This window comes from Eulemur rufifrons, chromosome 4, assembly GCF_041146395.1.
Source record: "Eulemur rufifrons isolate Redbay chromosome 4, OSU_ERuf_1, whole genome shotgun sequence".
NCBI lineage: Eukaryota > Metazoa > Chordata > Mammalia > Primates > Lemuridae > Eulemur > Eulemur rufifrons.
Window position 1 is genome coordinate 75,209,206 of NC_090986.1, and position 14,226 is coordinate 75,223,431.

At 42.4% G+C, this 14,226-nt stretch overlaps 1 protein-coding gene and 1 non-coding gene across 3 annotated transcripts in view; one reads left to right on the plus strand and one right to left on the minus strand.

The window, feature by feature from the left end:
* The first annotated feature begins 323 nt into the window (after positions 1 to 323).
* TRNAN-GUU (transfer RNA asparagine (anticodon GUU)) lies at positions 324 to 397 on the plus strand. Its single transcript has one exon. It is a non-coding gene; the product is annotated as a tRNA-Asn (tRNA).
* Positions 398 to 10,894: 10,497 nt separating this feature from the next.
* USPL1 (ubiquitin specific peptidase like 1) overlaps positions 10,895 to 14,226 on the minus strand; it is a 34,920-nt gene continuing 31,588 nt past the window's right edge. For both annotated transcript variants that reach the window (XM_069467388.1, XM_069467387.1), the window contains exon 8: positions 10,895 to 12,972. In XM_069467388.1, coding sequence (XP_069323489.1) covers positions 11,075 to 12,972 — 1,898 coding nt within the window. In that variant the 3' untranslated portion in view covers positions 10,895 to 11,074. The remainder of the gene's footprint in view (positions 12,973 to 14,226) is intronic.

Here is a 14,226-nt window from a genome sequence, read left to right on the forward strand (position 1 = left end):
TTCGGCAGCGCACGCACTGCATGCAGCCGTCGCCGGAGAACCGAGCGGGCCTGCAGACCGACGAGGGCCGTGCTTTGTCCCCAGGGAGGCCCGGAGTCGCCCGGGCTCCCCCGGCTCCGCCCATCCCCCCAGGCGCGGCCGGGGGCTTGGACTCTCTCCTCCCGCGCGGGTGCCGCCGCAGCCTCGGCCGCGCCCACAGCCTCCTCGGCGCGCCGCGCGGCCCCCGCGCCGGTGCCCAGGGTGGCGACGCCCGGGGTGGCGAGAGCCAGAGCCGCCGCCGCCGCGGAAATCTGTACGCACCGTAGCGCGGTCCGAGTAGCTGGGTCTCTGTGGCGCAATCGGTTAGCGCGTTCGGCTGTTAACCGAAAGGTTGGTGGTTCGAGCCCACCCAGGGACGGCAGCGCTTCTTTTCCCGAGACAATCTCCAGGAACGGAGCTCATTTTAAAACTGCAACTGCGAGATTTTTAATCGACTGCGAGTACGACGCTACCACGTTTCTAGGACAAAGGGCGACGCTGCGTCTGGACTGGCAGCCCGCGGCTTGGCAGTTCTATCTGTACCATTTATCCAAGGTGAACTTGCACGTGAACTTCAGGCGACCTGACCAAGAATGCTCACAGGCAGCCGTCTTTGTAATGGCGAAAGAGCAACCCAGTTGTGCATTGACGGGTGAATGAATAAATACCGTTGGCTTCTCTCAGAAAAATCTGCCACCACCAAAAAGCAAATGTAGTTACTTAATACTGCCTTATCTACTTCCAAAAGGATGAGCAGCCTACCAGATGAAAACGTGCAGAGAGGAGTCCTTCAAAAGTATGCGGAAGCTTACGAAACTATCCAGTTTAATTCTGTTACAGCTTTTGGACAATTGAATTTAGGGAAAGACGTTAATGTTTACCTTAGATTGCTGACAGAATTACCCCTGAAATTAAACTCAAGCAGACATTGTTTGTATGAGTTACTATTGGAAGATTTTCAATGATATATTTGCAACTCTGGCTAACAGAGTACACATATATTTTTCAAGCAGAGGATTCACATAAGACCTTCAATAAAGAGAAAGAATTACATGAAAATATAATTCATTTTTGCCAGGATTGAGGTCATATTGTAGGTGCTTTGTCTCTGGGATCTAATGTTGGATACAATCCAGAGACCTAGAAGAATAGTTAACTGAGTCACCAAGACTGTCTTTAAGGAAATGCCTTGGCAAATGCTGGTTGATAATTATTAATCAAATAATTGATAATAAAATATCCTCTACTGTTTACTTAGTAGCCTTAAAAAGGAGACACACCATTGCATTTATGGTGGAATTCCAGGCAGTGTAACAAGTAGCTCCCAAAAATATTTAGGCTTTTCTGATGCCCATCAAAATTCCAAACTTCCCATCTACACTTACAGTCAAAACAACAAAACAAGGGGAAATTAGGTCATAAGATCATTTATAGATTGTTCAAATCTAGTCTAAAATTTCAAAATGAAGGGCATAATATTTGCTTCCGCTAAAATTATGAGGGCTTAGAAAGCATGCCCTTCCACTTTGAAGCTAAATGCATTTACCCTGGGATACAAGCTCTTTAGTGGCAGAGACCATTTTCTGTTATTAATATTAATGATCATTTTAGGCTCCAAGGTATTTCCTTCAAGATACATTTTAAATCCTTGAGCTAAACACACAAGGGCTTGCATGATCTCGTACCATGTTCCTTTATGAAAACTTCATGCGGTATATGCAGTTCTGGAGGGCTCCCTGAATGGCCCTGGCTGCCATATACCCCCTCCCCCAAATGCCTTTCCCTGAAGTGCCCTTCCCCACCTCTACCCCATGCACCTGGGTAACATCAGCTGGGGAGTCGACCTTTCAGGGAAGGTTCCTTGGATGCTGCCTCAGTCTGATTTAGTCGCCCCTCCTCTATGCAATCACCACACGCCCCTGAATCTGTGAGTTGCTTGTTGCCTACACTGGAGTACGAACTTCTTCAGAGTAGGGACAGGTCTTCATTCACGATGTTTGCCATCCTGCACAGGCCTGCCACATAGCACATACTCAGTGTAGATGCAAACCCCTTCTCAGGGCACGGTTTGCAGAGATGGGCAGTCAGATAAAAATACATTTTGATGAAGTGTCAACAAGACAGCCACAGGAAAACATCCCCAGGCAGCAGAGGAGGTGGTCAACATAGCCTGGAGTTAAAACTATTCTCATGGAGTATTTGAAACAACCTTGAAAGACCTGGATAGGCGAGAGGCATTCCAGGCTGGAGAAAATTCGAGACAAAATGAAAATGTCCTTAGCTTGTGGAAGGGCTTTGAAGGAAGGAAGTAACTCTCAGGGGTTTCTGTTTCAGGACAGAATGAAATCTATTTAGGTGGTTGGTCTAGTAACAGTGTAGGGGAAATAAAAGATCAGAGAATAGTTAAGTGGCAATTATATTTCAAAGGAGAGGCCATGAGGCTCAGGCTAAGGTGGGTATAGAGAAGGCAGCACAGGTGCCATTCAAGGGAAGATTGGACAACACTCGGGAACTGAAATAGCAAGGAAGTGTCCACGGTGATGCCTATGTTTAGAGGCTGGGTAATCCTGTTAATAGATGTTCAAACTCTGCAGGTGTCTTAAAGAAATCTAAAAATAAGAAAAATTATAAATTATCTATACTCTTAGCTTACTTGTGGTTGATTCTCTGCCATGAGTTTTACTTGAACCTAGAACCTAACTGCAGAAAGTCTTTTTTTTTTTTAAGTTAAACTTTATTTAAATCAAACTTCCCATGAGACTACTTTAGGGGTCCATGGAGCCCTGTGAAAATCCAAATGGGAAGCCAAAGACCTAAAATATGCATATTCACAGATAAAATTTTGTTTATAATGTCCAAGGGCTCTGAAGCAAAGTTCTTGGCCCCAGATTTTGAAGCCCCAGCTTTTACTTAATGTATTGCATTTGTATTATAATTATTTAATACTGATAAGTGACACAAAGAATGTCAAATCCAAAGTGTTTAGGTATGGAAAAATTACTAAACAGAAGATTTTAAGGTAACAAAAAACCAGAATAAAATTAATAATAAAGAATTTGAGGCTGGGCACGGTGGCTCACCGCCTGTAATCCTAGCACTCTGGGAGGCCGAGGCGGGTGGATCGCTCAAGGTCAGGAGTTCGAGACCAGCCTGAGCAAGAGCGAGACCTCGTCTCTACTAAAAATAGAAAGAAATTATCTGGCCAACTAAAATATATATAGAAAAAATTAGCCGGGCATGGTGGTGCATGCCTGTAGTCCCAGCTACTTGGGAGGCTGAGGCAGGAGGATCGCTTGAGCCCAGGAGTTTGAGGTTGCTGTGAGCTAGGCTGACGCCACGGCATTCACTCTAGCCCGGGCAACAAAGCGACACTCTGTCTCAAAAAAAAAAAAAAAAAAAAGAATTTGAGACTAAAAAAAGCTGCCTTGAGGTTTTAACACCTAATGCTTTATTGTGACAATCTGAAATGACTGGATGCAATGACTTTAACACATTGATCCTTTCAGGGTCACTTCTGTGGGGATTGACACCATTGGCAGATATCAATTTATATGTTTTTCTTTGTGGGTTACTTTAACGACATCCAGAAAATTGCCATATTTTAGTTATCTCTTATAGAAATTGAGCCATTTTTCACCGCTTTTTAATAAAAATAAAACAAAATTATCTGTGAAAGATGATAAACTAGTTATTCCCAAACAAGTAAATTAACACACACTTCAAAATAAGATCTTCAATTACCTTAGTAAGAAACTGAGATTATCATATGTGTCAGTGTGAGCATGATGATTTAGACTTAATCGAACAGTATATTCACTCACACTTGAGTACAGGTCTGATCACTGGAATTCACTATGATAAAGACTACATGGGTGAAAATCTGCCATGGATAAGACCCCATATAGAACTAAGGTCTCAAATATAGAATTTCTCTATTAATTACCAAGCACAGGGGTTTTTTCTTTTTGTTTGTTTGTTTGTTTGTTTGTTTTTTGAGACAGTCTCACTCTGTTGTCCAGGCTAGAGTGCCGTGGCATCAGCCTAGCTCACAGCAACCTCAAATTCCTGGGCTCAAGAGATCTTCCTGCCTCAGCCTCCCGAGTAGCTGTGACTATATAGGCACCTGTCACCAACCTGGCTAATTTTTCTATTTTTTTTTTTTTTTGTAGAGTTGGGGGTCTTGCTCTTGCTCAGACTGGTCTTGAACTCTTGGCCTCAAGGGATCCTCCCACTTCAGCCTCCCAGAGTGCTGGGATTTCAGGCATGAGGAATTGAGCCTGGCCCCAAGCAGGGATTCTTTACACCACAAGATCCTTAGCCAGTGGGACATTAGTTTACAACTGCATTTTGCCATCCTGCTGAGTAGGCCTGGTTTACATTGCCTTAGGGCTGAGGGGAGCATTAAGTATCAGGTGAGAGTTGTAGAGACACTTGAACCTCCTCAGTATATTTAGATAATATCTGCCTCCCAGCCCAGTGGGAAGGCTGTAATAAAGAGAAAGCTGGCAAGAAGGGTACTTTACCAAGCTATTGAGTGCCTGCAATAACTAAGCAGGAAATGCATTCTCATTTTAAGATTTAAAGTATTTCATGGGATTCCTTTTCTCCCTATGATCTCTTGCTTCTGTGGTTATATTTAATCAGCTGCTTATTTTAAACTTCTCCGATACCAGATTTATTGGTCACGTCAGTACTCTGCTATCTTGCAAAAGTTCATCGGTGCCTTCCACAGATGTGCTGCTTTGGAAGCGTCCTAATGTGCCTTTCAGCCCCCCTGCTGCTTCAGGGGCTCCCTAAGGGTGCACTACTGAGGAAGCAGGGGTGTGGAAGTCTGGCCTTGAAAAGCTGTCAAAAAACAAAATTTCAAAAAATTGAGTTTTAATGATTCAATTGGCTTTTATCAGTGATACATGAATCGGCAGCATCCCATCTGAGTAGAAGGGCGCTCCAATGGGCTGAGCAGAAGAGCTATATAGGAGGAAAAGGCTGAAGAAAGCAGAAACAAGGAAGGAGAGGAAACCCGTCATTCCAAAGTTCCTTTCCTTACAGAATTAAAGCAGAGGGGCCTTACCATGCCGGCTCGCGTGGACTGGGCCCCTTCTAATTGGTTGCTGTGAATCTTTTTGTTTTGTTTGAAAAACTGGCTTGTTTTAAAGTTCAGTTTGATTATGTGGCACCTAGCACGAGTGACTCCATTCTGGTCTGGTCTGTTTGGACTAAGCAGGAGCTTAGTCCAGTGGCCTCTGTAAATTTTACCTAACAAAGCTAAAAGGGCCAGAGAGACAGAGTCCTAGATACATTCATTGAGCAGGCCTGTTCAGAGCCATGAACTGTGGGTGACACTACACATGGCAGGCGTGCCCACGTGAGGGGTTGCCTCTGCAACCTACTCAGAATGAAGGCATTAGTGTCATGTCACTTCGGGATGCTTCCTCTAATCCACCAGATTGCTTCGACCTCTCCTGCCATGAACTCCCATAGCATCCTCTTCCTAGCTTGCCCTCCACAGGGACAATCCGTGTACCATCCCAGCCCCTCAGTTCCTCTGTTGCCTCACTTTTCATGAACTTACCTAACTTTGGCCTTGCACTTTCATACTTCAGACTTTGTCATCACCAGTAACTGTGCTATCTCCAGAAGCTTCATTTTCAAGCACAGCACTTTCTAACCGGCTTACTTCCACAAGTCCACTCTGGCATTCTTTGAGCCCTCCTCTGATCCCTTGAGATCTGCCCCCACTTTGTTGTTGTTGTTGTTGTTGTTGCTGTTGTTGTTAGAGATGGGGTCTGGCCCAGGCTGGAGTGCAGTGGCATGATCACAGCTCGTTGCAGCCTCACATTCCTGGGCTCAAGCAATCTTCCCATCTCGGCCTCTCAAAGTGCTGGGATTACAGGTGTGAGTTGCCATGCCTTGCCTGCCACCACTTCCCCCCTCCCTTTTTAAAAAATTTTATTTAAAAAACCTTTAGTGCAACATTAAAAAGAAATGCAGCCACCTGGAGTGACAACCAACAGGGAGAGAGAGGGGACAGGGGAAGGCCCAGGGACCCCACCCCAGCTGCTTCCCAAGGGGCAAGGCTGGTGGGGGAGGGAGGAAAGGCCACATACCAGAACAAACACTGCCACCACTTTTTAACAGACTACCCACCACTTGTCTTATGTCCCTACTTCCCTCCCTCCTTATCCATCCCTACAATCATTACCTTTGCAGAAAACCGTAATTCCTTTTTCCTCTTATCTCTGTCCTGTTTGCCTGACAATTCTTCTACTTTGGCTGAATCCAACTTCCCACTTACTGAGCAGCTAAACATGATTGGAGAAAATAAACCACCGTCTTAGCTGATCTCGGTTACAGTTACGACCATAAGCCTCTGGCAGGCTCTCAGCACAGCCTAGCAAGCCCACTGCATGTCCCTGTTCCATTAGCTCTCCATGCCCCGAGACCTATATTTCCCACCTCTCTTGCTCAGTCTTCAATTCCTCCTCCCCTCACATCCTCATCTGATGATCTATTTATTTTCCTGAGAAAATAATCAGAAGAGACCTTTGTTATTCTATCACCAAATCTAACATCTGTATCTATACACTTTGTCTTCCCTCGGATTAAAATGATGAATTCTTCTAGCTCTTAAGGTCACACCCTCCTCCTGTTACACACTGGATCCTGTCCCTGGAGAAATTTGCTCCTACAACTGCCCCTTCTCTCATCTACAACATCCATTCATGTCTCTCCATGGAACGTTCAGGTCCACCCATAAACATACTATGACCTCTCTCATCTTAAACAGTATCAAAAACCTTGACCTCTCCTTCCCCCACCAGGCACCAGAAAATGTTGCCCAGGAGTGGGTCCACAGCTCCACTTCCTCACCATCCCCTCTGCAGCTCACTCACACTTGTTCTCCCAGCTCTACTGACCTGTCCATTGAATTACCAAGGACTTCCCTACTGCCAAAGCCAATGGTGGATTCCCATATTACTTTTCTTGTCAGCAGGATCTGGCAAATAATCATCCCTTCTTAAGGGGGAAAAAAAAAGTATTCTTTGATTTTCAGAGCACCACACTCATCTGGTTTTCCTCCTACTGCCCCTTCTGTTTCCAAGAGCTGTTGTAACTCCCTAAATGACTCCACCCTTTATCATGGTGTTAAATATGATCCAGGTATTCATAATTCCCAAATGAGTATCTCCAGTGTCTGCCTCTCCTGGGCTCCAACGTTACAGATCCATTTTCTAGTAAATTATCTCCACTTGGAAGTTTAATAGGAATCTTACACTTACATCCCAAACTGAACTAGCTTACCCCCTTTAATTCTTTCCTTCCCAAGTCTGTCCCATCTCAGTAAACAGCACAACCCATTTGCTCAGGCAAACCCCCCTGGAGTTCATCTTTAACTCGTCCTCTACCCATCCAACCTATCAACACATCCTGTTGTAGCTACCTTTGAAATCCAACAGTAATCTACTTTTGAACACCTTCATGGTCATCACCTAAACTGAGGAGAGTGTAATAGACTAGACCTCTGTAGTCATTCTTTACACTTCAGTGATCCTTTTAAAACCCAGACCAGATGTTACCCTCTTGCCCGAATCCTTCCCGTGGCTTCCTATTCTCAAAACAGATGTCTTCAACATGGCCCAGGAAGCCATACTAGACCTGGTGCCTGCCAATCCGTTTACTCATGTTTCAACTCTCCTTCCCCTGCTCGGCCACGCTAGTCTCTTCCTGTCATGGTGCTATGGTCTGAACGTGTCGTCCCCACCCCGCCCCCGCAATTCATATGCCGAAACCTAAATCCCCAGTGCAATGGTGTTGAGGCGAGGCCTTTGGGGAGTTGATTAAGTCATGACAGCTCCGCCTTCATGGATGGGGTTAGTGCCCTCATAAGAGGTTGAAGGGAGTGCCCCCACCCTTGTTCCACCACGTGAGGACACAGCGAGAGGTGCCACCTATGAATCAGAGTGAGCCTTCACCAGACACCCAATCTGCTGGTGCCTTGATCTTGGACTTCCTGGCTGCCAGAACTGTGAAAAATAAATTTCTTACTAATCCAGTCTAAGTTATTTGTTACAGCCGCTGAAACAGACTTAAGACACATGCCAAACACACTTGTTATCATGACTTTTGCTCTTCCTGGAATGCTCCTCCTCCAGTCATGTGGCTAACACCCTAACTTCATGGAAGGCTCGTTGAAATGTCACTCACCTCCAAGAAACCTTCCAAGTCCACCCAGTCTACTATAGTTCTTCCCACTCATCCAGTTTTTCTCCATAGTGTTTAGTACCATCTGACGTGATCCAGTTAATCCTCATTCAGATTCCATGTTTGCTGATTCACCTACTTGCTATTTGTCACCCAAAAAATCAATACTTGTAGTGCAGTGGTCATGCGTGGACACGCATTGAAAAATTTGAGTCACCTGACAGGCACCTTCCCAGCTGAGGTCAAACAAGTCCACCTTCTTCTTTCAGCTCTCCTACTGAAAACAGCCGTTTCTATTTCTTGTATTTTTGCTTTTTTATTTCACTGTTTGAAAGTGCAGTGCTGCAGTGCTGTCTAGTGTTCCTAAGCACAGGAGGCTGGGATGTGCCTTAGGGAGAAAACTGTGTTAGATAAGCTTCATTTAGGCCCAAGTTACAGGCCTGCTGGTCATGTTAATGTAATGAATCAATAGATTAAGGCATCTTTAAATAGAAACAAAATACAAGGTCATATATCGATTGGGTGACAAAACTGTTGTGACCATAGGCTAGTTAGGAACGTAATCCTGTATTTCCCCAGGAGCATTATTTCAGTATTTGCTAATTCAGTGTTCATGGCAACTTTATAGTCCCTAACTATTGAAAATTACAAGAATTAACTGTATGTATCTTCTATTACCACCTACTACTAACTATCTATCTCCTTGTTTAGAAGGCAAACTCTAAAGGACAAGAATTTCCTTCTATTCTCAGGCTTAGCCCTTAACAGTAATCTAGAAATACTTGCTGGATGGGTTAGTAACAAGCAAAGACAGACAAGCAATTCTTCCAACTGGGCAATAGTTACAGAAAATGTTCGGCCTAGGCCGGGCGCGGTGGCTCATGCCTGTAATCCTAGCACTCTGGGAGGCCGAGGCGGGTGGATCGCTCAAGGTCAGGAGTTCGAGACCAGCCTGAGCAAGAGCGAGACCCCGTCTCTACTAAAAATAGAAAGAAATTATATGGACAACTAAAAATATATATATAGAAAAATTAGCCGGGCATAGTGGCGCATGCCTGTAGTCCCAGCTACTCGGGAGGCTGAGGCATGAGGATCGCTTGAGCCCAGGAGTTTGAGGTTGCTGTGAGCTAGGCTGACGCCACGGCACTCACTCTAGCCTGGGCAACAAAGTGAGACTCTGTCTCAAAAAAAAAAAAAAAAAAGAAAATGTTCGGCCTCACTAATCATCATGGAAATATAAACAAATACAGCAAAGGATGGTCCCCGCCGACCAAGGTTACTATTAATACCTAGTGTTGTTGAGGGTCCAGGGAAGCCAATCATACAATCATTTAAAACTTAAAGCATTCCATCCTCTTACCAACCAATTCCACACCTAGAAAATAAAACTTGGATCTGTGCAAAAATTTATAAACAGGATAACTGCTGCTGTGCAATTAACAATAGCCAAATAATACAAATCATCTCGGAATCTAAAAAGACCAGTGAAACAATGGTTATCCATACAATGTAGTATGCTGTAACTATTCAAAGCATTGTCAAAAACTATGAAATGAAAAATTCTCATTAAACATTAAGTAAAAACAGATCATAGAAATAGGTATAAGAGGATATCACTTTTATTTAAAGTCTATATGCATAAATATGAAAATGTTTGCAGTAGTTACCACTAAGATTAAAATGGATGATCAAAATTCTTCTTGGTGTTTCCCTTTTCTCAGCTTTTCTTTACAATAAATTGCACTACTTTTGCAAACAGAAAAAAAAGGAGGTTTAGGAGTAAATTTGGCAAATAAATTATAAAGTACTGAGTCCCTGGGTAAAGTATTTTACCCTAAGACCACTGACTGCCACCCTTAAACCTCAGTAACTACTGTTAACTCAAATCACTACAGCAGTAATGCTGTTTGGGTATTCAAACTTTAAATAAAGCCTGAGAAGTAGAACATATATTGATAAGCTCAGCACTTCTAATTGCTATAGTAACCACTCTACTCAATCTCAGCTCTACAACTTAATAGCTGTGCACTGTTTTCTTACCTGCAAAATGTGGTAAAAAGTATCTCACTCACAGGAATGTTAAGGTTTAAATGCATTAACACCTGTCTCATATATATAACAGAACCCAACATATAGCAAGCCTTATAAGCACTGGTTATTATACTCTCCCAAAACAGGACTGTTAAATGAGGTCACTTTGGTTATAGAATGTCTTGGGGAGAAATACGGTACCCATGATAGTGATAACATGTAAACTTTTTGCACATCATTGTGAAAATAGATTAATTTTTCCTATTAAAAATCACTTATTGATCACTTAACATTACTCAAAGTTCTAGTAATAAGGTTTCCTGCCATCCTTTAGTAAGGAGAGACAAAGGATACAAGTGGTATGGGGGGAAGCTGACATTCTACAGCACTCTATTTGTGTAAGAAACAGGCTTGGCATCTCACATGAGACCACACAACCGTGAGGAAAACCATCAGGCATTCATATACTGTATACAACAACTTAAGTTTATATAAACTCTTGAACATAACCAAAATTTCAAATCTGGTAATTTAATGCACCCAACTGTACAACTGCCAGAAATGAGATAACACTTTCCATCTTTTAAAAACATTTTGAAATCCTCATTCTCTTACAAGTACAAAATGAAACCCACAGGAGAACACATTCCTGATTATTTTAATTTGTAAAACAAATTACATGCTTCGTGGGCACAACCAAAGGTAAAATCTTCAGTTGCTTATATTTTGTTCATGGCTATTAACACAAAGCCAGTGTATAAACATTACCTGAAAACACAGCTTTTCTAAGAGTAATAATAAATATTAAAGAGTTAATAAGCATTCAATAATTCTCAAACAGATATTCATCAAAATGAGGTAAGTCTAACGTGTCATTTGCTAAAGAATTTAATGCTGAGGTGGAAAAAAACTCATCAAAAATATCAGTCTTCATGGGACTCTCCAAGTTTAACGTTCTAACGCAGGCATTATTTGTTAGGGAGTTTGGCTGACCTTCACATGCATTTTTCTTGGTGGGGCTGCAATAATTATGGTCCTGTCCCAGATATGTGTTCTGGGAAATATCATTTAATTCACCAGGTACTGGAGCAGGTATATGGTTATCTCCCATTTCCAAATACCTAAAGTCAGCTTCCCCATTTTCTGAGAGTTCTGTTGAAACAACAGATGTAGGAGATAATAATTCTGCTAAAATTTCTTCATGAGTTTGACTATTGTATGGAGAAACAGCAGAAACAGTGGTGCATCCAGACTTCTTATCTGCAATGTCAATTTGATATTGTAGTTCATTTAACAAGTCTTCTAACGACTCACAATCATTTGGAGACCCACCCTGGGGCACGTGTTCTAAACTTTCACTTGGAAGTTTTCCACTTTGGTGGGAAGACGTAAGAGCAGCTAATTTCCTCTTTTTTGCCTTTAGTTTTTTAAGAAGTTTTAGGCGGAGTTTATGAATCTGACCCTCAACTGAGTCTCCATGGTTTGCTGAAGAAACATCATTTTCATTTCCATGAGAATTGTGGTTGAGGTGAGCTCCGGGTGAGGCATTTTCGCCCTTCACAACTGCTGCGGCAGCGCTGGCACTCAGGTGTGGCTGAGCAGCGGCGCTGCCTGACGACGGAGGAGCTGGCGGAGGCTCACTAACTGGAGGCTTACTTGCACCCCTATGAGCTTTCCTGGATACCTGGCTAGCCTTCTGCTTTACTCCTTTAGTTTTAAAGCCACCAAAATTATTGGCCCCTTTAACTGAAGGCTGCAAATCAGTTAGAGTGTTTCTATTATGAGCTGAAACACAAGGTGGCATAAAAGAAGCACCTCTGCTTAATAAGCCTTTAACCCAACTTCCCACAAATGGTTTCTTCTGATTTTCTTTCACAGACTGAGTCTGTAAGGACTTAGCTGTCACGGTTAGAGAATCTGCTGCAGTTTCTTTTTTCTTCAAATGAGATACTTGAGATATAACTTGTTCTGGTTTTACTGTCTCAGTTTTTGGTGTAAGCAATTGTTTTAACTGAGCGTCCTTCTCAATTTCTACTGACTTCACTCCCTGTGTAAGACCAGCAATGTGAGTACTATTCACAGGTTTAGTACTTACAGTATCTTCTACATTCAGCTGTATTGATTGCATCTTTGTATTTACAACTTCAGATGGAAAGTTTGGATCCACTAATTGGTCTTGGATAAGATTTTCTTTACATGGAGCTGATACTGAAAAAGGCATTAGTGATTCTTGTGCCTGAGAAGTATTTGTTTTGACAATTCCTATATTTTCTGCCACAGGTTTACTTGCTAACAGGAAAGCTTCAGAGTTAAACTGAAAAACTGAGGCAGTTTGCCGGACAGTTTCTTCAAGTGTCAAGGATAAAATAGTACTGTCAACCAAACCTTTTGGGCCTGAAAGTAAATGATCTCCACGAGCTACGGCTTTGGCCTGTGGATGAGCATGAGGAGCAACTGACATATTTGCAGGGTGAGTTCCTGGGGCTGTTTCCGCTGAGGCAGCATCACCCATAGAACACAATGCTGGAGATTCTGGTTTCTCATTACCAAAATCATGTTGATCATTAGTCTTTTTAAGCAGGAGGCAAGCAGCTTCTTTATCTGTCACTTGAGATGTTTTTCTTTCCCAAATAACAATATGTATCTCTGAAGCAGGAACTTCAAAGTTCTCATGCCTTTCAGAACATGGGCCTTTTAAGTCATCACTTTCCAGCCAACTTCCTGGGGATGGGAAAGAAAGTGAAGGAGGTTAGACATTCAAAAACCACCATCCTAGGTTAACTTTGTTCTGGCCTCTTTAACTGCTATAGCACTGAATCCCCACCAAAGGAGAACACTTTAATACATGGCCTTGTCCTGTCTCCATCTTTCTCTCCCAAATGTTGAAGTCCTTATTTGGATAACAAAAGTTACGGACTAGCATATATTCAGAAATTTGAAAAATTGAGGCACTTTTCTGGATAGTTTACACTCTTTCCTATAATACCTACAGAAATCAAGGCAGTATATTTATCTTTTGGGACCTAGAATATAGTATCACCTAATTGATCCAACAACATCAGAAAAAAACAGAGTAAGTTGTTCCATATGTCAAGATAAATGAAGCTTGATACCTCAAGGACCAACATTCGTTTTAATTCTCAATTTATCTCTCAGCTTCTGTTTTTGTATTTTTCAAGTGGGAGTGAGGTAATGGCTGTCAAAGGAAAAATTTAAGGACTAAGAGTAGTCTACAGTATCAAATACTTAAGAACTGTGAAGAGTCCATTATTTATGGCAGCGTGGTCACTCGCAGGTATCTGTGCCCACATAATTTCAGTGGTATAGTAAGAATAGGAGTCATTATGTAGTGGACTAAGGTGTGAATTAAGAGTAAGAAGGTATCCTGTTTAAATCATTGCTTTTTTTAAAAAAAGACAGCCATTAGGATAGCTATTATCAAAAGAACCAGAAAATAACACGTTGGTGAGGACGTGGAGAAACTGGAATCCTTGTGTATCGCTGGTGGGAATGTAAAATCGTAAAGCTACTGTGGAAACAGTCTGGCAGTTCCTCCAAAAGTTAAACACAGAATTCTGTAAGATCCAGCAATTCCACTTGTAGTGGGTATATACCACAAAGAACTGAAAACAGGGACTCAAATATGTTTGTCCACCAATGTTCATAGCAGCATTATTCACAATAGCTAAAAGAACAACCCAAATGTCCATTAACAGATGAATGGATAACACATACAATGAAATATTATTCAGCCTTAAAAAGGAATGAAATTCTGCTACATGCTATACCATGGATGAACCTTGAAAATATGTCAGACACCAAAGGACAAATAGTGTATGATCACTTATATGAGGTATCTAGACTAGGCAGATTCAAAAAGAGAGAAAGTAGAGTAGTGGTTACTAGGGTTTAAGGGGAAGGGTGGAAAGTTATTGTTTAATGAGTAAAGTTTCTGTTGGGATGATGAAAAAGCTC